Here is a 22,625-nt window from a genome sequence, read left to right on the forward strand (position 1 = left end):
ACAGCTTTATGTCAGAGACTCATTCAAGAAATATTTAGCTTTTACAGATTCAAGAACTTAACTTTTACAGATTCAAGATATATAAACGATCTTCCGCAGCTGGATCCCGTATTAAAATCATTTCAGTCTCAGTCGCTGCAGACCTCTAAAAGTATAAAACGATACCTCTTACTAAACTGTTTCTGAATTCTCCACTCTTAGTTCTCCAACAGACCAAATGTGATTATCCATCGCTAATTGTATCACTCATATCTGAAAATGCAATGTTAATTAATATTTTTATTTATTTCGGTTATTTATTGCCATTATTTTAAGACATATTGGAAAATTCATACATTTAAGTTGCTGGACTCAACAATGGAAACTATGGGGTTTCTGATAAAGTGCACATCAATTGAAACATTACATCACCAGATGATCAAGCTTTTCCAGAGGAATGTACATTTCCTTTGTTTCATGAGAGGGATCTTTTGAAGCGTATCTGATACTTTATTCACACAGCTGTTGATCAATATCGCTTTGGAAGTAAATTGCAATAGTATGGTTAACTTGCTCCATTTTGGGCTGCGTGCAGGACCAGTTGCACTCTTTTGATATTCAGCACGTTATCATTCCAGTGGCCTCTTCTAATGTTTGTTTACGCAAAGACACAAGTGGGAAGATCCAAACATAGCAGCATTGAATGACCATAAACCTCTGAGTGAATATTATCTTGGAAAAACATGTTAACTAGTCCAACAGACAGGCCTGGACCTGCACAAACATCCTTTGCCTCTAACGTCATAGACCCAGCAGATTCTCACGTCATAATCAGGGTCAGTATTTCAGACCTCGGGCTCTGATGATATAGAGCTTGTCACAGTATGCCCTGGTCGCCACGTTCGACCTCCATCTTGGATTCTGACGTCATAGTAGAGCTACACCAGTGTCTCAAGCCTAGGCCAGTATGCCAGATTTCTAAACTGTTGTAAATTAAACAACAGATCTGAGCTGCTGTGACGTCATAGACCTAGCAACAGTATTCCAGGACTGGAGCAGTTCGCCAGAACCCGTATGAACAGCCTAAGAGATCTAATCCGAATTCTGACTCTATTGTTCCAGTGTTGCAGGTCAGAAAGCATGACAATGCACCATTTTGAATTCCCCGTCAGCTTGTACTTACGATCGCATCCTGCTTTCACAGGAAACATACTTGCACAATTGTGCTACATTTTGAATTTCCCGGCAGTGACTTTTTAGGCTTACCCAACGGATCTCTTGCAAAAATACACTTCCCAGGTTTTCCGCCGGAACGTATTGTGTAAATCGCACAATATTTCATCGATGTAGCTGCTCGACGTCTTCAGGTGGTGGTAGTTGCTGCTGTCACTGCTGCAAAGTGCGACTGCAGCAGTAACAGCTGCAACTAACTACCACAACCTGAAGACGTCGAGCAGTTGCATCGACGAAATATATTTCGATTTACACACTACGATCCGGTGGCAAACCCGAAAAGTATATTTTTAATTTCCCAGCAATTTTAATTTCCCGCCAAAATTTAAATTTCCTGCCATTTTATGCACAGCAAGGTTGACTTTGTCAGAGGTTGGAAGGTATGGGAGGGTGAGAAATCGCATGACTTTTCGATGACGTTGTCAGTGACACACTTTGATGCAAGAATAGTCACTGTTTTCTTACTACTTTTCTTACTACTGTGTTATCAGAAGCTGTGACAGGAGATGGGTCACTGAGGAGTGACTTTCAGTGTGGACTATTCATTGGATGTCAATTGAGTAATAAATCCTTTAATGACATTTCAACCTTGATGCTCGGGTCGATTTTGGGTGATGCAACTGTGAAGTGGAATAGAAAGGGAGCAACTGTAGTTAAACCACGACAGGAAGATCTCACGTAGTGTTGGACAGAGACCATCGACCACTAGAAACTTAGTTGTAAAAACTCGCACGAAATATGCGGACGGAATCACTCGTGATTAGGGAACTGTTGCCAGCAGTTCACGTAGCGCAATGAATTAGCGCAAGGAATTAAAAATAATGAGGTACGACTTCCACCCATCAGTGCTGTACGATCATTTCACTTCATATCCTGCCACAATCCGGTGGAACGGTTTGGGTTTCCCAGTGCCTGGAGAATGCAAGCTGCCATCGTGTGTACTGCCAACAATGAAGTGTAGAGGAGGTGGGGTTAAGTGTGATCCCCTCATTATGGTTAAGAAAATGGTAAATGCTAAAGGATATGAACGCATTTTGTGTAATGCGTACATTATACTAACACTCGATGGGTGTGTTTATCAGCATGTCAGTTTATCCTGTCATAAATGATCATATATGAGGCTATATGTTGTGCTTAATAACGTTTCTGAAATAGACTGATGTGCCCTTAGTCCTGACCTGAATTGTGCCATGAATTGCGGTACTGGCAGTCCGCGTTCAAATATTGATTTGGCGGCGCAACACGAGAACAGGTCGCGAGCGGAGCATCGCTAGTGCTCGGATCGCCACCATCGGTCGGCGACACACAGCCGCTGTAAAAATAGGAAGCGGAATCATTTGGGAATCGGCCAGTGGGCGGAGCTCTACTAACAGCTTGGGGGTAGGAACCGCTCGTTGGTGAGACGGAGCAGAAATACTGTGACGAAGACGCGAGGTTTACTCGCAGACGGATGGCCAAAGCTAGTAGGTATTTGCTGTCAAATTGGGGCATCCTTCCGGCTGGAGCAGAGACCGGTGTTGAGCTTCGAGGACCCAAGGAATGGAGCGTAGCTTGGAGTGAAGTGCTGGTTGCTACGGTAGAGGCCCTTGCTCTCTGTTAGTTTGTCTATATATTGTATCGGTGTTGAGCGCCAGTTGCTCGTTCCCCTCCTATTACAATGTCGGAGCACGTCCATTTTATTTAGATTTACATTCTGGCAGGTTTAGATGAGTGTGTGTTTTCTGTGATATGTGCTCGCTGTAGTGCAAACCAGTGAGGACTGGCCTAATTATATTCCTTATTGATTACCCATTGACATTCTACGTGGCCGCTGTTGGGTGTAGTGTATTCGACTGAAAGATTACTAGACGAAGGAAGTGTTCCTAGTGATAAATAAATCGTTATTCCTTTTGTAATTTATTGTTTTACCGTTCCAGTATTGTGTATGATGCTGAGTGTATTTATGGTGGACTTCATTGTGAATTTTGTCTATCTAGTTTTGTCTCTTTAGTGTTGAGTAAGGTGCTGACTTAAGTTATTCTTCCAATGTGTGTTATTTGTGTATCGTAATTCATACCCTCTTGTGTATTATGAATGAACTGTATATAAGATATAGCCTTTTTTCCCAGCCATCACTCTTCTGAGTAGTCTGTTGTGACCAATCACGGATTCCTCTCCTGTTCTTACCTTCTCATCTCAGAGTAATAATTGAAACATAATTCCTAAATTATTTGTTGGATGTATTCCAATGTTTGTCTTCCTCTACAGCTTTTGCCCTCTACATCTCCCTCAAGGACAATAGAAGTTATCCCCTGATGTCTTAATAGACGTCCTATCGTCCTTTCTTTCTTCTTGTCAGTTTTTTTCGTATATTCCTTTCCTCGATTATTCTGCAGGGTACCTCCTCATTCCTTACCTTCTCAGTCCACCTAATTTTCAACATTATGCACACTACATCTCATATGCTTCGATTCTCTTCTGTTTCGAATTTTCCACAGTCCATGTTTCACTACCATACAATGAATGCAGTACTTCATTCGTGCATTCTCAGAAATTTCTTCCTCAAACGAATGCTTCTGTATGGTACTGGTAAACTTCTCTTGGCCAGGAATGCCTCTTTTGCCAGTGTTGGTCTGCTTTTATATCCTCCTTGCCCCTTCCATCAAGAGTTATTTTTCTACCTTGGTAGCAGAATTACTTAACTTCATCTACTTCCCAATTCAGATATTAAGTTTCTCGCTGTTTTCATTTCTTCTGATTCTAATTAGTTTCGTTTATCTTAGACTTACCATCATTCCATATACTACACTCCTTAGACTGTTTATTCCATTCAACAGATCCTGTAATTGTTCTTCACTTTCATTGAGGATAGCAACGTCATCATTGGTATACTTTCACCTCGCATATTAACCGCAGTCGTGAACCTTTCCATTATTTCTGTCATTGATTCTTCAATGTATGGAATAAACAAGAGAGGCGAAAGATTACATTCTTTTTAATCCTAACTCTTCGTTCTTGGTTATTCGGTCTTATTGCGCCCTCTTGGTTCTTGTGGATATTGTCTATTGCTCCTATTTCTCTGTAGTTTCTACCTATTTTTCTCAGAATTTCGAAACGGATTATCCCATTTTTTATTGTCTGACACTTTTTACTAGTTGACAAATCCTATGAACGTATCTTGATTTTTCTTCAGCCTTAATTTTTCTTCAGTCTTGATTCAATTACGAACCACAGCGTGAGAACTGCCTCTCTGGTGTCCTAACTCTTCGTAAAGCCAAGCTGATCGTCATCTAAGAATTCCTCAGTTTTCTCTTCCATTCTTCTTTATATTATCCTTGTCATCAACGTGGATGTATTTTCTGTTAAGCTGATAGTGCGGTAATTCTCGCACTTGTCGGCTATTGCTATCTTCGGAGTTTTATGGATGACTTTTTGCGAAAGTCTGATGGTATCTCTCAAGTATTAGACATTTTTGGTTCTACTGCTTATATTATTTTGTGATACCTTTTTTATATAAAGTTGTTTGGTTCTATTGGTGAAAGTTCATTAAAACTGACTCATGTTTATTACTTGGTAAGTCATATTTCGTTCTTCTGAGCGCTGAGTTCTTTGAGCGCTGCCTGTTCTGCATGCGCTCTGGATTGTGTGTACTGTACTTGTCAATAACCTGAATTAAATTTGCTTCAGAAGTTACGGCAACACATTTCCATGGGGCTTACCATTCCCATAAGTTCCTGTGCTACAGAGCCCTACGGAACACCTCTGAGGTTCATTAGAACTTTGACTTCGCTACAGATCCCACTGCTCAATTTCAGTACCTTCTCTATTTCGAACTCTTGGGCAAGAATGGACTGCAATTGCTCTCAGCAGACTTTCAAGCCGTCGTAAAGGCTATGCAAGGACGCACTCCGCATTAATGTCCATTAATAGGCATCCCGTTACTTCTGAACAGAGTATGCTGATACAGTAGGTCCATACTTAACAATCACATACAACCGGTCACTCGACGAAAGATCCGTACCCAAAGATTGGAAAGTTTCACAGGTCACGCCAATGTTTACGAAAGGTAGTACGAGTAATCCCCTAAATTACAGGCCCAAATCTTTAACGTCGATGTGCAGCAGAATTTTGGAACATATTTTGTGTTCGAACATTATGAAGTACCTCGAAGAGAGCGGTCTATTGACACACAATCAACACGAATTTAGAAAACATCGTTCTTGTGAAACACAACTAGCTCTTTACTCACGCAAGTGTTGAGTGCTGTTCACAAGAGGTTTCAGATTGATTCAATATGTCTAGATTTTTGACACTGTCCCTCACTAGCGGCATACAGTAAAATTGCGTGCTTGTGGAATACTGTCTCAGTAATGCGACTGTATTCGTGATTTCCTGTAACAGAGGTCAGAGTTCGCAGTAATTGACGGAAAGTTATCCAGTAAAACAAAAGTGATTTCTGCCGTTCCCCAAGGTAGTGTTATAAGCCCTCTGCTGTTCCTTATCTATATGAACGATTGACAGATAATCTAAACAGGTTATCAGCAGATGAAGCAGTCATTTAACGTGTAGAAAAGATGTCTGTATAGTGCGAAAATTTGCAATTGACCGTAAATTATTGAAAGTGTGAGGTCATCCACTCTTGTGCTAAAAGGAATCCGTCCAACTTCGGTTACACGATAAATTAGTCAAAGCTATAAGGCCATAAATTCAAATAAATGCCTAGGGATTACAATTACGAATAGCTTAAATTGGAAAGAATACATAGAAAATGTTATGGGAAAGGCAAACCAAAGACTGTGTTTTATTGGCAAAGTACTTAGAAAATGTAGCATATCTACTGAAGACTGCCTGCATTATTCTTGTCCGTCCTGTTTTAGAGTACTGCTGTTCGGTAAGGGACCCTTATCAGATAGGATTGACGGAGTACATCGAGAAAGTTCAAAGAATAGCAACATGTTTTGTATTATCGTCAAATAGATCAGAGAGTGTCACCGACATGACACGGGGTTTGAGGTGGACATAATTAAAACAAAGGCGTTTTTCGTTGCGGCAGAATCTTCTCATTAAATTTCAATCAAAAACTTTCTCCCCCGAATGCGAGAATATTTTATTGACGCCGACCTACATAGGGAGAAACGATCATCATAATAAAGCAAGGGAAATTAGAGCTTGCACGGAAAGATATAGGTGTTTGTTTCTTTCGTATGCTGTTCGAGATTGTAATAACAGAGTGCTATTATGAAGGTGGTTCGATGAACCCTCTGCCAGGCACTTAAGTGTGATTTGCAGAGTATCTATGTAGATGTAGATAGCGTAGCTCTAGTAATATTAGTAGCAACTGCAGATGTTTGTTCAGCCACAAAGCTTTTTACCGTACATTAGATCTTACAAGTTAACAAAAATAGTAAATAGAATAAAGAGTTAACTAATTCGTATTTACTCTTGTATAACTACTACTGGTCTTGTTCATGAGGAACTTAAACGATATGTTCAATGATCGTTCGAAAATAACTGCTCGAAAACAAGTTTGGTGATGATGTAAAAACTGATGTTAGAGTCTGACATGGTCTGTATTATCGGAAACATCCATTTACCAAACTGATGCCTAGCACTCCTGGATCATCTTTATAATTGACTTCAGTACTGCACTGTAGTCAGACGAAACTGCTCTATATACTGAACTTGCTATCCATACCTAGTCTATTCATAGATGTATGAGCCTGTCGATAGAATCACGTCTTGTGAAATAAGTAATAATGCTTCAAATGGCTCTGAGCAATATGGGACTTAACATCTGAGGTCATCAGTCCCCTAGAACTTAGAACTACTAAAACCTAACTACCCTAAGGACATCACACACATCCATGCCCGAGGCAGGATTCGAACCTGCGACACTAGTAGCAGCGCGGTTCTGGACTGAAGCGCCTAGAACCGCTCGGCCACTCCGTCCAGCCTCCCAACTTGGAGGACCAGGATTTGTATGAGGCTTACTCCTTTAGGGAAGTTGGCTTCAGTACGTATATAGAGCCCCTCCTGTCCTATGTTGTGGGACACACTTTGCCTGGCTCCTTTGTCAAGACCACTCCGGCTTGGGTGACCCTGGCAGTAGCTACGCTACCGCCTACACAGCTCTTGACTTCATCGGAGCACCCTCCGGCCCAGCACTGAAGGTACCTTCGATAAGGCGGTGTCCCCTGGGAAGGTATGTTGGGACACCACAATATATTAATCTTTGTTAAAATATTGTTGAGATTTCGTTGATAATTTAGGTTGATATTTGGGTAAATCTTTCACCATGCAGACCCGTTGCTCCATAATGGTAATTATTCCTGATAGAGTAGAATAGTTGAAACACGGCAACTGATTTATTGATTCATTTAAGTCTCTTCCAAACAAGGGACAAGCTGATGGAGAATTCATTGCACAGGAAACGTGCACAGCCTATATTCATTAGTGGAAATTTACGAGTAAATTTTTCGCTAATTTGTTGCATGCAGTATAATTACCTACATTTCTAGCACACTGATATTCTGTTTTTGATAACAGCTAGAGCTGTTAAGTGAGGTCGGCATAACTGATAATAATTCAGTTTCAATTCAAAGAGGCTGATAAATCTGGAGAGGTCAGATAACTGATCAAGCAGGCGCTGAATGCGAGCGGCAGTGCTGCGTGGCTGTCCTGAGAGATGAGTCGGGCCCTCGCCTTGTGCCTGCTGACCGCAGCCTGCAGCGTGGCGCCCACACTGGGGCTCGGCAGCCGCGTGCTGGGGGGCGAGCCGGTGGACATCTCGCAGGTCCCCTGGCAGGTGTCCGTTGAGTACGTGGAGGCGCACTACTGCGGCGGCTCCATCGTCAGCCCCAGATACGTCATGACGACTGCGTGGTGCATTTCGGGCGCCGAACCGATCTATTACGTGCTGCGGGTCGGTACGTCAACGCGCGAGAGTGGTGGCGCCACGTACACCGCTTCCGATATGTTTTGGCACGAGGATTTTGACTATGTTACGACAGACAGAGACATTGGTTTCTTCGTGATCTCAGGTTCCATCTCGTTTGATGACAACGTTCAGGTATCCCGTCCAGCCATATTTAAAGTTCAGTCATTGAGAAAAATCTTACAAAATCAGATTATGGTTCCACAATGATTTCCATTCTCGGAACTGTTGCCTTCCGAGGGGCAAATGTTCTACAGAATTTTCGTAATGCAGCGTGATTCCATGATAATGTTAGAAACTTTCAGAGGGTGCAGTGGAGTAAATGCATCAATTTGAGCTAGGGGCAGTGTCGAAAGTTATACGCGGAAATCGTTCTGATACCTCTGACATTGGGATAAAAGTAACTGTACTGTTTTTGCAATGATTGTTGGTTTAGAGGTGGTCGCACGGACCAGAAAAAGAACAAACGTACTGTAAGTATGGTCTCTAAAATGCCTACCTTAACAGCAACGGGTATTCGTACAGTATTAGAACGATTTTCGCCTATAGTTTTCGACATAGTTGTTTCCAGATCAGGATCCCTTACCTGAGACTGGTACATTTACTATTCTCTATCATGCACGTAAGTCTGTAACAAGAATACTATACAATGAGCTGAAAAAAAGCTTGAGATTCATCTTAAGATTGTGTTGGGCCTACTTTGCCCAGCCTACTGGAGCAACTCGACATGGTATGGGCTCAACAGGTCGTTGGAAGTCCTTAACATAAATATTGAGCGATGTTGCCTCTATAGCTGTCCATAATTGCGAATGTGTTGTCACTGCAGGATTTTGCGCAAGAACTGACCAACCTCTCGATTATGTCCCATAAATGTTCGATGGGATTCGTGTCGGGCGATTTGGATGGCCAACCCAACTGCTTGGATTGTCCAGGATGTTCTTCAAATCAATTGTGAGTAGCTGTAGCCCGGTGACATGGCGTGCTGACATCCGTAAAAATTACATCGTTTTTTGGGAATGTTAAGTCTATGAATGGTTGCATATGGTCTCCAAGGAGACGAACTTAATCATTTCCAGTCAATGATCGGTGCAGATGGACCAGAGGACCCAGTCCATTCCATAAAAACATAGCTCACACCTAGAAAGGTGTGCCTTGTTAAAAAACTTCGGTCCATGGCTTCTTAGGATGTGCATCACACTCGACCTCTACTACCAGTTCGTAGCAAGTGAAATCGGGACTCATCTGGCGAGGACACGCTTTTCCAGTCGTCTAGGGTCCAACTGATGTAGTCACGAACCCAGGAGAGTCCCTGCAGGCAGTGCCGTGCTGTTAGAAACGGCACTCGTCTCGGTCGTCTGCTGCCATAGCCCATTTAGCAATATTTCTTCGCACTCTCCTGACGGATACGTTCTTCGTACGTTCCACATTGACGTCTTCGGGTAGACCACACAGTGTTGCTTGTCTGTTATCACTGATACATCTACGCAAATGCACCTGCTCTCAGTCGTTAAGTGAAGGCCGTTGGCGACTGGATTGTCCGTGATAAGAGGTAATGCCTGAAATGTGGCATTCTCGGCGCACTCTTGTTGCTTTAGATCTCGGAATACTGAAATCCTGAACGAGTTCCCGGTGCGTCTAGCTCCGACTATCATTTAGCTTTCGAAAATTCGCGTCGCAAAGTCATAATCATATTGGAACCCCTTTTTCATGAATCACATGAGTAGAAATGACATCTGCACCAATGCACTGCCCTCTTATACTTTGTGTACGTGATACACAGATGTGTATATACCATATGTATATGTGCAAATCGCTGTCCCATGATTTTTGTCACCTCAGTGTATACTAGGTGGGTAGTCGCGTAATTAATGCGGAAGTACTGAGTACAATTGGAGAGGAAAGTGTGCCGAAACTTGACTAGAAGGATGACATTCTGAGACATCAAGGGATCAACAGTTTAGTAATAGATGAAAGCGTGGCGGGTGGGGCAAAAATCATGAGGGAGGCCAAGAGATGAATACAGTAAGCAGATTCAGGAGGATGTAGATTGTAGTGGTTATCCGGAGATGAAGAGGCTTGCACAGGATAGAGTAGCACAGACAACTGCATCAAACCAGTCTTCGGACTGGAGACCATAACATTAAAAATTTAATTAAACATGAGTGTCATCTAACAGTTTCATTGTTGTCTAAAAATTAGGTATAGCTCAGCAGGTAAGCCACCGGAGCCGGGCGATTTATTCCAATGGCTTCTTCTTCGGTTACCTCCGTTGCTAACTCGTCTGCGGCTTCAGGGTGTAAAGCTCCAGACGTCCTTGTTTTAATGGCTTTCTGCATTATTTCATCCATTAGTCTATTGGCTAGTAGTTCTGTACAGTGTAAATGGATTTTTTATATTGTTTCAAATCATTTGTTCAACAATCTCCCGTTTGTAGTTCGTACGTCTGCCAATATTTTCCTGTGCTTTTCGTTTATTTTCTTGTATGAAGTGGTACAAGGACGACGTTTTTTGTTCTTCATCGTTGTGTAGTGGCGTTCTAATTTTACACACCTCCAGTTGTGTTTTCAGTTTAAAATTTTTGCTGATACTCATTTAATCTGCACGTAATTTTCGATTACTATTAAACCTAATTCAGACAAATGTCTCAGACACTTTTAGTAAATTTTTATTTTAATTCTGCCAGGTTGCTTTTTTGTGGGGTTAGTTTCTCACGATTTTTATTGGTTTGCTTTAGCACACTTTATTCACCATTTAAAAGCCGAACTGTACATTTGGAACCTTCTGTCACATTCTTCCCGCGTATTAGGTAAGGCTGCGAGGCGTCTTGCACCTGATACAAGAGCTACATTTAGTTTCCTCCGTCCTGTTCTTCTGTTGGTCCCTTGTTTCTGTGAATTTACAGTGCATATGGATGGTACATGATCCCTCAATATGGCTGGCCATATCTCTGATTGAGAGACGTGTTTCCTTAAATTGGATGTTGCGTGAATTCTGTCTGCGGAGTAGCTAGCGATGTAGCTGAAACCAGGTTGTAGGCATATTTAACCTCTAACGTATCAAGTAGAATTGACTCTCTGACGATACTCTCCATCCTCACAGACATGTTGAAATTGGATGTTCGATCCAGGGCCGTTTCTACCATTTTTAAGACTAAGCGGCCGCCTACAGTGGCAAAACCTTAGGCTCGGCAAAGAGAGAAAAGATTAATTTCATATAAAACAGCGAAAGAATTTAGCAAATGAGGAGAAAAAATGAAAGACAGGAAAAATTAAAGCACAGAACTACACTCCTGGAAATTGAAATAAGAACACCGTGAATTCATTGTCCCAGGAAGGGGAAACTTTATTGACACATTCCTGGGGTCAGATACATCACATGATCACACTGACAGAACCACAGGCACATAGACACAGGCAACAGAGCATGCACAATGTCGGCACTAGTACAGTGTATATCCACCTTTCGCAGCAATGCAGGCTGCTATTCTCCCATGGAGACGATCGTAGAGATGCTGGATGTAGTCCTGTGGAACGGCTTGCCATGCCATTTCCACCTGGCGCCTCAGTTGGACCAGCGTTCGTGCTGGACGTGCAGACCGCGTGAGACGACGCTACATCCAGTCCCAAACATGCTCAATGGGGGACAGATCCGGAGATCTTGCTGGCCAGGGTAGTTGACTTACACCTTCTAGAGCACGTTGGGTGGCACGGGATACATGCGGACGTTCATTGTCCTGTTGGAACAGCAAGTTCCCTTGCCGGTCTAGGAATGGTAGAACGATGGGTTCGATGACGGTTTGGATGTACCGTGCACTATTCAGTGTCCCCTCGACGATCACCAGTGGTGTACGGCCAGTGTAGGAGATCGCTCCCCACACCATGATGCCGGGTGTTGGCCCTGTGTGCCTCGGTCGTATGCAGTCCTGATTGTGGCGCTCACCTGCACGGCGCCAAACACGCATACGACCATCATTGGCACCACGGCAGAAGCGACTCTCATCGCTGAAGACGACACGTCTCCATTCGTCCCTCCATTCACGCCTGTCGCGACACCACTGGAGGCGGGCTGCACGATGTTGGGGCGTGAGCGGAAGACGGCCTAACGGTGTGCGGGACCGTAGCCCAGCTTCATGGAGACAGTTGTGAATGGTCCTCGCCGATACCCCAGGAGCAACAGTGTCCCTAATTTGCTGGGAAGTGGCGGTGCGGTCCCCTACGGCACTGCGTAGGATCCTACGGTCTTGGCGTGCATCCGTGCGTCCCAGGTCGACGGGCACGTGCACCTTCCGCCGACCACTGGCGCCAACATCGATGTACTGTGGAGACCTCACGCCCCACGTGTTGAGCAATTCGGCGGTACGTCCACCCGGCCTCCCGCATGCCCACTATACGCCCTCGCTCAAAGTCCGTCAACTGCACATACGGTTCACGTCCACGCTGTCGCGGCATGCTACCAGTGTTAAAGACTGCGATGGAGCTCCGTATGCCACGGCAAACTGGCTGACACTGACGGCGGCGGTGCACAAATGCTGCGCAGCTAGCGCCATTCGACGGCCAACACCGCAGTTCCTGGTGTGTCCGCTGTGCCGTGCGTGTGATCATTGCTTGTACAGCCCTCTCGCAGTGTCCGGAGCAAGTATGGTGGGTCTGACACACCGGTGTCAATGTGTTCTTTTTTCCATTTCCAGGAGCGTATTTTCAAAAGTGTACGTAACACCCTGCAAGAGTGGCCGTGCGGTTCTAGGCGCTAGAGTCTGGAACCGCGTGACGGCTACGGTCGCAGGTTCGAATCCTGCCTCGGGCATGGATGTGTGTGGTGTCCTTAGGTTGGTTAGGTTTAAGTAGTTCTACGTTCTAGGGGACTGATGACCACAGCAGTTAAGTCCCATAGTGCTCAGAGCCATTTGAACCATTTTTTTGTCCATAACACATAACTAACGCAGCCACTACTGAGTACAAAAGAGAAAAACATAACCTCGTTTCACCGAGTTCTGGAGCGGGGTTTTTGCGCTGGCTTGCGACAATGTTGTGACTTGATACCACACCTCCCTCAAGCCTTCATTTTGTGTTTGCCTCTAAAGATGATTTGTCACGCGTCAGTTGAATTGAGGACTGCCCCAGAAAATGAGGACGTCTGGTCACTTTAGATTAATGATTAAAAGTAGAATATGAGATTTACATTGTTGTACTGTGCTGTTGTACATTGATGGTGGTAGAAGAGGAGGGGGATATGGGGAGACAGGTGGTATAAAAAAAGAGGGGTCGTCATTTCCCAGTTACCACTCCCAAACCTCCAGATGTCAGACAGTCAGATCGGTGCCAAACGTCGTATGTCGATGTCAATGTCAACTGAAACACCCACTGAGTTCATGCTATGTTGTGCTGTCCAGTAAAACATGCATAAACGGTAATTAAAAATAACATCAGAACTACGAAGCACAAGAAAAGCGTGTCTGTGAGTAACTGTTTATAGATCTCGCATGGGTGAGGTGGTAGAGCGTGAGGTTCTCATAGAAAAGTTTTTACTTTCAGACTCCACTGGCGACAATGTTTTTAACCGCTTACGCTTGAAACTGTTATATATAATTTCCTTCACACATTTCTTCGTATGCAACCACTACGTTGAAGACACTGTTCCTGAATGAATGGCACTGTGTGTGTTTGTGTGTGTGTGTGTGTGTATGTGTGTGTGTGTGTGGTCCTGCCTGCATTGATTTCTGAATGTTATGTACTTATTATTGATATTATTTTCTTTATTGTTATTGCTATTACTTTTATCATTATTATTATTACTACTGTTATGTGCTTATTATTGATCTTATTATTTGGTTTATTATTATTACTATTACTTTTATGATTATTATTATTGGTTGGTTGTTTTTGGGGGAGGAGACCAGACAGTGAGGTCATCGGTCTCATCGGGTTAGGGAAGGAAGAGGAAGGAAGTCGGCCGTGCCCTTTCAAAGGAACCATCCCGGCATTTGCCTGGAGTGATTTAGGGAAATCACGGAAAACCTAAACCAGGATGGCCGGGATTATTATTATTATTGTTGTTATTATTTTTACTACTACTACTAGCATTACTCCCACACGTGTGATACAGTTATTTCGTTATTTTTCGGTTCTGGTTGTGTATTGTGGCAAACTACAAATGTAGTCTATACGTTTACTACTTTCAAAGAAACTAAGCGAAAGTACACTGTCAAGAGATTATTGCTGTAAACTCCAAACAGCCGTTTTACATGTCATAAACATGTTGCTCCATATAACACTTTCGCGCATAATACAGTAAAAAACTGTTATCATTGTTTGACAGGATTTTGTATGTTATGTTCAGCAAACTGATTCCTCTTTAATTTCCACATTCCATTCTGTTTCCTTTCTTGTGTGTGGGACAAATTATTGCAGTTTTCCAATCTTCAGGGAGTGTTTCAGTTTTCCAGATGTGATAAGGCTATAAATTTCTTTTTGTAGTTTGCTTCCGCCCTCTTTTAACATCTCTGCTATTTGGTCCTCGCCTGCTGCCTTGTTGTTTTTGAGCTTTTGAATGGAGTAAATCGCTTCCTGTTCTGTGATTCTACATTCGTCATTATTAATGTTGTCACTCTCAGACATTGCGTAATTGAAGGTTATGTGCGGATCAATGCAATTTAACATTTCTGAGAAATACTCTTTCCACCTTTCTAGGATACCTTACAGCTGCGTCGGGATATTTTGATTTTTATCTTTTATGAATAGGTTTTCACTTTGATAACCTCTCTTACTTTTCTTTGTATAGTGAAACAAATTCTTTGAGTTTCCATTCCTGCTTCCCACTTCTATATATTCTAGGACTCCAGTTAGATATTTCCTTTTCTCTGTTAACATACAAAATCCTGTCAATGACCATTCTGGAAAAACTTAAATCTTAAACAGAAAACATTATTCAAGGTTACCAGGCTGGATTTCGAACAAACCTTTCCACAACTGATAATTTTTTTACTATACGACAGATCTTTGCGAAATACTGGGAATTTAACAAAAACATCCACTGTCTCTTCATTGACTTCCAGCGAGACCACGACAGCATCCACGGAAGTAGCCTCTACAACACATTACGAGAATTTAGTATACCCAATAAAATCATTAGGCTGATACAACTGTGCATGGATGGCTCCCAGGCAGCAGTGAAGTTCAGAGGATCCATATCCCCCACCTTTCCAATTAAAACAGGCATCGACTGGGAGACGCTCTTTCATGTGTCCTCTTCAAGCTTGCATTAGAGAAAGTGGTTCGGGAGAGTAGCTTACATCTATACAATGGTCTCCGATTCGAACACAGTGAAGTAAAACTCCTGGCTTATGTGGATGATATAGTGTTGCTGAGTGAAACTGAAGAAGAACTGAAAGACATGTACAGATCTCTCAGGCACAGTGCCAGTAAAATCGGGCTTTTGATTAACCAAGAGAAAACCGAATACATGGAAATAGGTCGAGTCATAAACCCAAATCCTTACTTTGAAATTGACCAACATTCTAAATTCACAAAAGTTCTGCAGTTCAAATACCTTGGATCACGTTTTAACAGTAAAAATATCATAACAATGGATATAAATGAAAGAATAGCCTCAGGGTCAAGATTTCTGTACTCACTAAGTAACCCACTCAAAAGTAAAGCTTTGTCAATCACCACAAAGATGAAGATATACAACAAATATTATCTGCTCCATAGTACTGAGCGGTTCAGAATGTTTTTGAAAGAAAAGTAATGAGAAAAATCTGGGGACCTGTGTTGGAGTATGGCGTATGGAGAATTCGAAAGAACAATGAAATTTATCAGTTAATGAAGCAACCCACTATCATCCAGAAATTAAAAAGTAGGAGACTGCAATGGGCTGGACATGTGGCCAGAATGGGAAACAACAGAATCACCAAGAAAGCATTTGAAGGAACTCTACAGGCAACAAGACCATTGGGCTGACCTCGTACAAGGTGGAAAGATAACATAGAGAAGGACATCGCAGCATTAGGAATTTCCGCAGGGTGGAGAGAGGCTGCGAGAGATAGAAGGCGGTGGAAGAAGCAGATCGTTGATGAAGCGCATGGTCTACAGGGCCTGTGATCGCTGAGAAGAGAGAGAGAGAGAGAGAGAGAGAGAGAGAGAGAGAGAGAGAAGAGAGAGGTTGGGGTTTGAACCAATGACCCTGGGGCTGAAGTTTCAACGTTCTACCAACTTCCTCACGGAAGCTATAGTTAACACTACTCACAGCGATGCTTTTCCTGTGCTCCGTAGTTCTAATGTTACTTTTAATTAACGTTTGCTCCCATTCTGCTGGACAATAGCACATAGTACGAACTAAAGCGGAGTTTTGGTTGACACTCTATCGACGTACAACGTTTGGTACCGATTTGAGTTCCTGATATCTGGAGGTTTGGGTGTGAGTCCAGGGATGTAAAACACCTAGCAACGGCCCTGATCCGATCTTTAAAACTGATTACCCTGTTCAGATCGTCTGCAAATAATATTTGTTCGAGTCGCGTTGCTAAACGTAGTACCAGTGGTACACGGCTACTGCTTGGGGTTGTCTAGGTGAGGGAGGTCTACGCCCAATTAAGGATTAAACATCATTGGTGACCAAAATATTTATTGAGCAACATATGTTTAAAAGATCAATAGCACCCAATTAAGAAAAAAATTGCTTGTAAGCTTTCAAGAATTAATTAAAATAACACATTAAGAACAACAATATGAATTTCATAAATGTGTACATTCCAGAACATGTGCTGCACTGTTTACCTTGCATTGAAGTAAGACTTTAATACACTGTCATACTGAACCACAGTGTTACGAAAATATGTATGTTCAAAGATAACAAATGAGCTCTGCACTTAATGATCACAGTTATGGAAGCAAACACCTTCAACAACTCACATCACAGAAATAAAGAAATTTTTCACAGATCCTTGAGAACTAATCACATATCACTAAAAAGTTTCATTTGCTGTATTGAGATACCATGCAATTATTAGGGCAGAGCAAACTTTTTAGTGCAACCTTATGTGACAGGAGAACGATGCAAAAATTTAATGCAGCATCTATGCTTCAAAATGACTGATACAGCAAGAAGAATCTGTGTCACAAACAATTTAGCAATTCATTTTATGGTGTTTCCTGACAGCCTGTTTAGTGATACGCAAGTGCTTGCTATCACAGAATGTACCACAACACAGCTGACCAAAGGAATGAAGACTTACCAAAACCATGACCTTAAAGTTTACATTCAGTTCCCCAAAAAGACACACACATACACATTTAAGATATTAGAAAAAAAGAAAAACAGTACATGTATAATGTTGCATCAAGAATCTCAGTTTTTTTCGGATAATCGAGACTATTCCACACATGACGCTAGTAACTGCTAGTATTAGCTGGCAAGAAAATGGATCTTTCAATCAAATCGTAAATGATGTTTAACCCCTCAGTCATGGAACTAAACAAAATAAGGCTACGAGTGTAATTATACACTCACATACGAACAAAGGGGCAGAAACCAAGCCCTCCAGTATTAACAGTAAAAGAAAAGTCAGGGCATTATTACTGAACACACGAAAATCTCAACAAGGAGATAAGACGATTCGGCCGCCAACGGCAGTTCAGTTTCAAAACTACGTCCGATGGCGTAGCGGTAGCAAGGGATCGGCACGCCGGACGGAAAATGAACAAGAGTTGATTGGATGCACAAGGTTGGCAAACGACCTTCGATTTCATTAGTAGATAGTACCTTAAATACCAAGCAATTTGCATGAATCCTTTTCTCCCAGAATTAACAAGTTAATATACAAGCATCAGAGAAACTCACAGCAGTAAACGACGTAACTTAAACCAAAGTCCACAAAGCTATCATATATATAAGGTAAAAATACTGCATGTCTTAATTACAGAAAATCACAAACTGACGCTGATATAAAAACACCTGCAGGCCTCTTGAAATCTTACTCAACGTTCGCTTGCGGGGGTTTAAGCAAGCAGGAAGATTGAGCCGGTACCTTTAGAGTTCTAATAGCAGTGAAGGCGTGTAAGGCGCATAATCAGATGGCGACGCACTGGTAAAAACAATAGAAAGGGACGTTTTGCGTACCTAACCCTGTCCCCAAATTCACTCAACAGAAGTAAGGAACCTCACCATAGTTGTAAGACAGCACGCTTCCGTCTTACTCAAGGTGACACAGCCACAGACTTCCGCAATAGGAATAGCTTCGGCTGCCTTGTGTCCGCCGGAGACGACTTTTTCGGACACGTGGCCCTTAGCGAAATATCGAAATCCAGTCCTCCGATAGAGAAATCTCACGGCTCGATTCACAACACGTCATGCCCGAGGAGCCCTTCTTGCGACGTCTGCCATTTACGTCAAAACGGCACGCCCTCCGCTAGAGGCAAAGACGGCACATGGAAGACGTACCTCGACCTATCGACACGACACGGCTCAAGAACGACTACATCTGTAAAAACAAACTCTACTCTCTTGCGTATTTACTCGTATTCTGTAGGTACACAGGTGTAAATTAATCTAGTATTACTAACTGCATCAGCTATAACTCTGCTACTCTGCATTTATCTTTGTTGCAACTATGATTCCTGTCTTTGACGCAGCGGCTATTCATAGTTCGTTGTTATTTATAGGATTTGTTGTGGCATTGTGTCCCGAGATGCGAGTCAAATAAATAACCGATACTGCTTGCGACATTATGAGGTCAGTTGAAACGTCCCATTTGAAAAATTATGAATGACAATGCTGGAAAACTTCTACGTTGTTTGATACAGTAACAGCTGAGTAAAACTCAACGCACTCAGACAGTTTTCTCTTTTGTTATTCTGATCGTCACTAAACTGACACACAATATTTTTAGCACAATGCAATCTGACTTTCAATAATCCCAACAAAAGAATGGCCCTGACTAAAAATAACCTATACCTTTCATGTATCACTTACCTCACAAAAAGCTTCGTTACTCGAACTACTGCAATACAGCGAGCGCCAATACTACCAGCTAAATAAAAGATTCTAACTACTGAAGGCGCTAACGACTGATAGGCATAGTTAGCAGATGAAAGATTTTGATAGAGAACAAACAATGTGTTTACCTTAATAGTGTTGACATCCATCTTTACAAATTTCCTTTTTCTGGCGGACACACGAACAGATCGTCCGCTTATATTAACTTCTCAAAACTCTGGCACCTCTCTCTCCACATCCATCACTGCTGGCGGCTCATCTCCAACTGCACAACGCTACGCACTGTTCACATCCAACTGCCCAACACTACACAAGCGAATATTCCAACAATGAGGCAACCAGCCACAGACTGCATACAACGCAGTCAGCGATTTTCATACAGAGCACTACGTGGCGTTACCAACATAAAAACCTAAACAGCCTACTTACACAGTGTGAGCGACTTACAAAATCCCAGCCCTCGAATTCTAAGCATTACTTCATCCAAAAACGTATCTTGACATATTGTTTTGTATCCAGAATCCTAACAACCATTAAATCTAAAATGTTACATAACAGATATTCCTTTAAGATTCATACTGTCTACACTTTCAGTCTAGTTTCTTTTTCTGAATGTTTACGTTCCACAGCAGACTGCCCTGTTGTTACCGTCACTGTTTTCACAGGCCATTCCTCTGGCGACTGAGGAGCTCGAGGCAGGCACTTCCGTGACGGTGAGTGGCTGGGGAAGCCTTCAACCTGGGGCAGACTACCCGGAGCAGCTGCACGCCGTCAACACGACTATCATCGACCGCAACTCGTGCAACGACACCTACGAAGGCCTCATTACGGAGAACATGATCTGCGCTGGAGAGCCCGAAGGTGGCAAGGACTCTTGCAACGGTGACAAAGGTGGTCCTCTGGTTGCTAACTCCACGCAGTACGGTATCATTTCGTGGGGGTACGGTTGTTTTTACCCACCATATCCAGGTGTCTACACCAACATCGTTTCCCTGCGCTCTTGGATTAATGAAACAATCGGCGTCTAATTAACTTTATTATTTCTGTATTCAAAAAGTTGCCTCATGTATGCACACACATTTACAGACATACACATCTATATAAGACGAAGATTAGGTTTGGCCATGCATCTTCATCTATGTCCAAACCTGTTTCTTCTTCTATAATATTATTCTGCTTGTGAGTACTCATCAGGAGATAAAATAATCATTGGGTTTTTCCAAGAAGGCAGTCACAGTGCAATATGCTTGCGGTAGACTTAGAGCAGATTGTGAGTAGGTTGCCTCAATAACGAGAAGGAGAAGTAGATCAGAATTGAATATATTAGCAGTAAACTAGTGAAATATAAGTCTAATTTAAAAACCACGTTTCTTAATTTCATCTAGAAATGAGTGTAAGGATGGCAATTTTTGATGACTGGAAGTTTCGGTAATATCTACGGTTCAGGAAAGGCATGGAAGTCATTTAGTGTTGTACCCTTGTCAACACCACGAACAAAATATAAATCGAAACAGTAACTCAGTTTCATGAAGCACCTCTTGTAAGACCAGACACCTTCAGGAAGGACATACCTCGATATAAAGCAACCTCTTTCATTATACCAATATGTCTAAATGGAGATAACTCAGCAAACAAACCCCTTTATTGTCTGTAACATAGGTTATTAACATATGTACAAATTTATACTTAGAGTACAAATATAGGTTACAAGTTCTGCGTTTAAACTAATATATAGATGTCATTAAATTCTTATTTCGAATGTAACAGTCAACAAAACGGTGCTTGAATTGTAGAATTTGCTGTGCAATACTAAAGAATAACTGTTCCGACTTAGAAAGTGAATCATGTCTTTAAAAAGGTATGTATTAAAGAGTAATTTAAGGAGTAAATAAGTTAATCTTTCTGCGAACTGTCATCCCATCCCAAAACACAAAAGGTAAAGGATTAAGTAATATACAGACAATGACAATGAAGTCTGACATGGAAATGTGATCAACTACGTGAGAAGAAAATTTTAGCAAAAGGCTACAAAACTGGCAGCCGGACTGTACAAATAACACAGGGAAAGGAACACAAAATGCAAACCGTTCAAAGATATTTTTAAGTAAGATCTGAAGTTATCAGATAAAGGAGATATAATAATCCATGTAATTTGTTAAAAATTTTATTGGGCAATGAAACATTAAATTACAACTTTTATGTTGGCTAACAACCATGCTTACTAAAGAATCAGTACATAAGTACAATCCTGGTCAATACATGTAACTCAGATTTAAGCACAAACTAAAACTGAACATCCAGATAGGGACTAGAATCAGATTCTGACAATTGATGACTTTAATGTTGCTCACTAAAAATCTTGCATTAGTGTTGGCACATCGCTAAGTTCTTCATCTCTATGTAGATACTTTTCAACACTCTAATTAGTAGCCCATATGTTCTCACTCCTTTTCCAACAGTTAGCTTCAAACATAGTACTTGCATGATATTATCTTCTTCAGTAATTATTATACCAATATCTTTCAGGCAAAGGTCCTCAGGAAACCATCTATGGGATTCACACATTTCTATCAATCTGCACAGTACAGTATTCAGTCCTTTAATCATAGACGTCACTGTGTAAAAACCGTAAGTCAACAGTAACTTTAATCTCACCAATCTCACACTGCAGACCATAGATGTTATCTAAAGTGTAAATGCACTTGGATGGCGACTAGCTTTCGTTTCGTCTAATAGAGGTCTTCGCGTGTCTCTGGAGCATGAGTTGTTCAGCGATGGCCGTTGTAAGGGGTCCGTAGGCCCTTACTATCACTTTGCACTCGGCACAGGTCGATAGGGCGAACAATCGATTGTGACGTGTTGAGAGAGCGAGTGTCGAGATGCGCCAGTGTGGTTGGCGGGTACATGTGTGTGAAGGCCTTTGTTGAAATACAGGGCTTTTAACGGAGAATGGTGTCGCCATCGCCGTGGTTAGACCCCTATGTAATAGATTAATACCGGGAAAGTGAAGAAGTGTCATTACGAAAGTGATCAGTGACGTTACTAGTGCAGATATTTGGTTTCGCGTCTACCGCGCCGACCTAACCTTGGATTGCAGTGTTGGATGCAGTGATGGATTAGCATGTGGCGATAATGGAAAATGAAGAAAGCCTGTGCTGAGATTAACTGTAATTAGATATGTATGACGAAGGCAGTGGCTATCTTCTTTTTTGTGTTTTGAGAAGAATATAAGTTCGTAATTAGTAAAACTGTGTTGGTGTTCCTCATTACCAGACATTCAGTATCGTAGTATTGAACAGGAAACTGGAAAGTAACAACTTCCGTACCAGTCAATTCAGATTACCAGCCCCATTAGGATCACGGTCATGTTACTAATAAATATTGGACTGCTATTCGATCAGATCAGGTCGGGATAGTAAAACGGAGGTGTTGCACCGTCCAGTAAGAACTCCTGAGGACAAAATGATAATAAAACGGAGGTGTTACACCGTCCAGTAAGAACTCCTGA

General features: G+C 42.1%; 1 protein-coding gene across 1 annotated transcript; it reads left to right on the forward strand.

The window, feature by feature from the left end:
- Positions 1-7,875: 7,875 nt before the first annotated feature.
- On the forward strand, positions 7,876-20,993 carry LOC126176679 (trypsin-1-like). Its single transcript, XM_049923840.1, has 2 exons — positions 7,876-8,260; positions 19,783-20,993. The coding sequence occupies exons 1-2, from the start codon at positions 7,877-7,879 to the stop codon at positions 20,143-20,145; spliced, it is 747 nt and encodes a 248-aa protein (XP_049779797.1). The 5' UTR covers position 7,876; the 3' UTR covers positions 20,146-20,993.
- The last annotated feature ends 1,632 nt before the right edge of the window (positions 20,994-22,625 follow it).

The sequence above is a fragment of the Schistocerca cancellata genome, chromosome 3 (genome assembly GCF_023864275.1).
Source record: "Schistocerca cancellata isolate TAMUIC-IGC-003103 chromosome 3, iqSchCanc2.1, whole genome shotgun sequence".
NCBI lineage: Eukaryota > Metazoa > Arthropoda > Insecta > Orthoptera > Acrididae > Schistocerca > Schistocerca cancellata.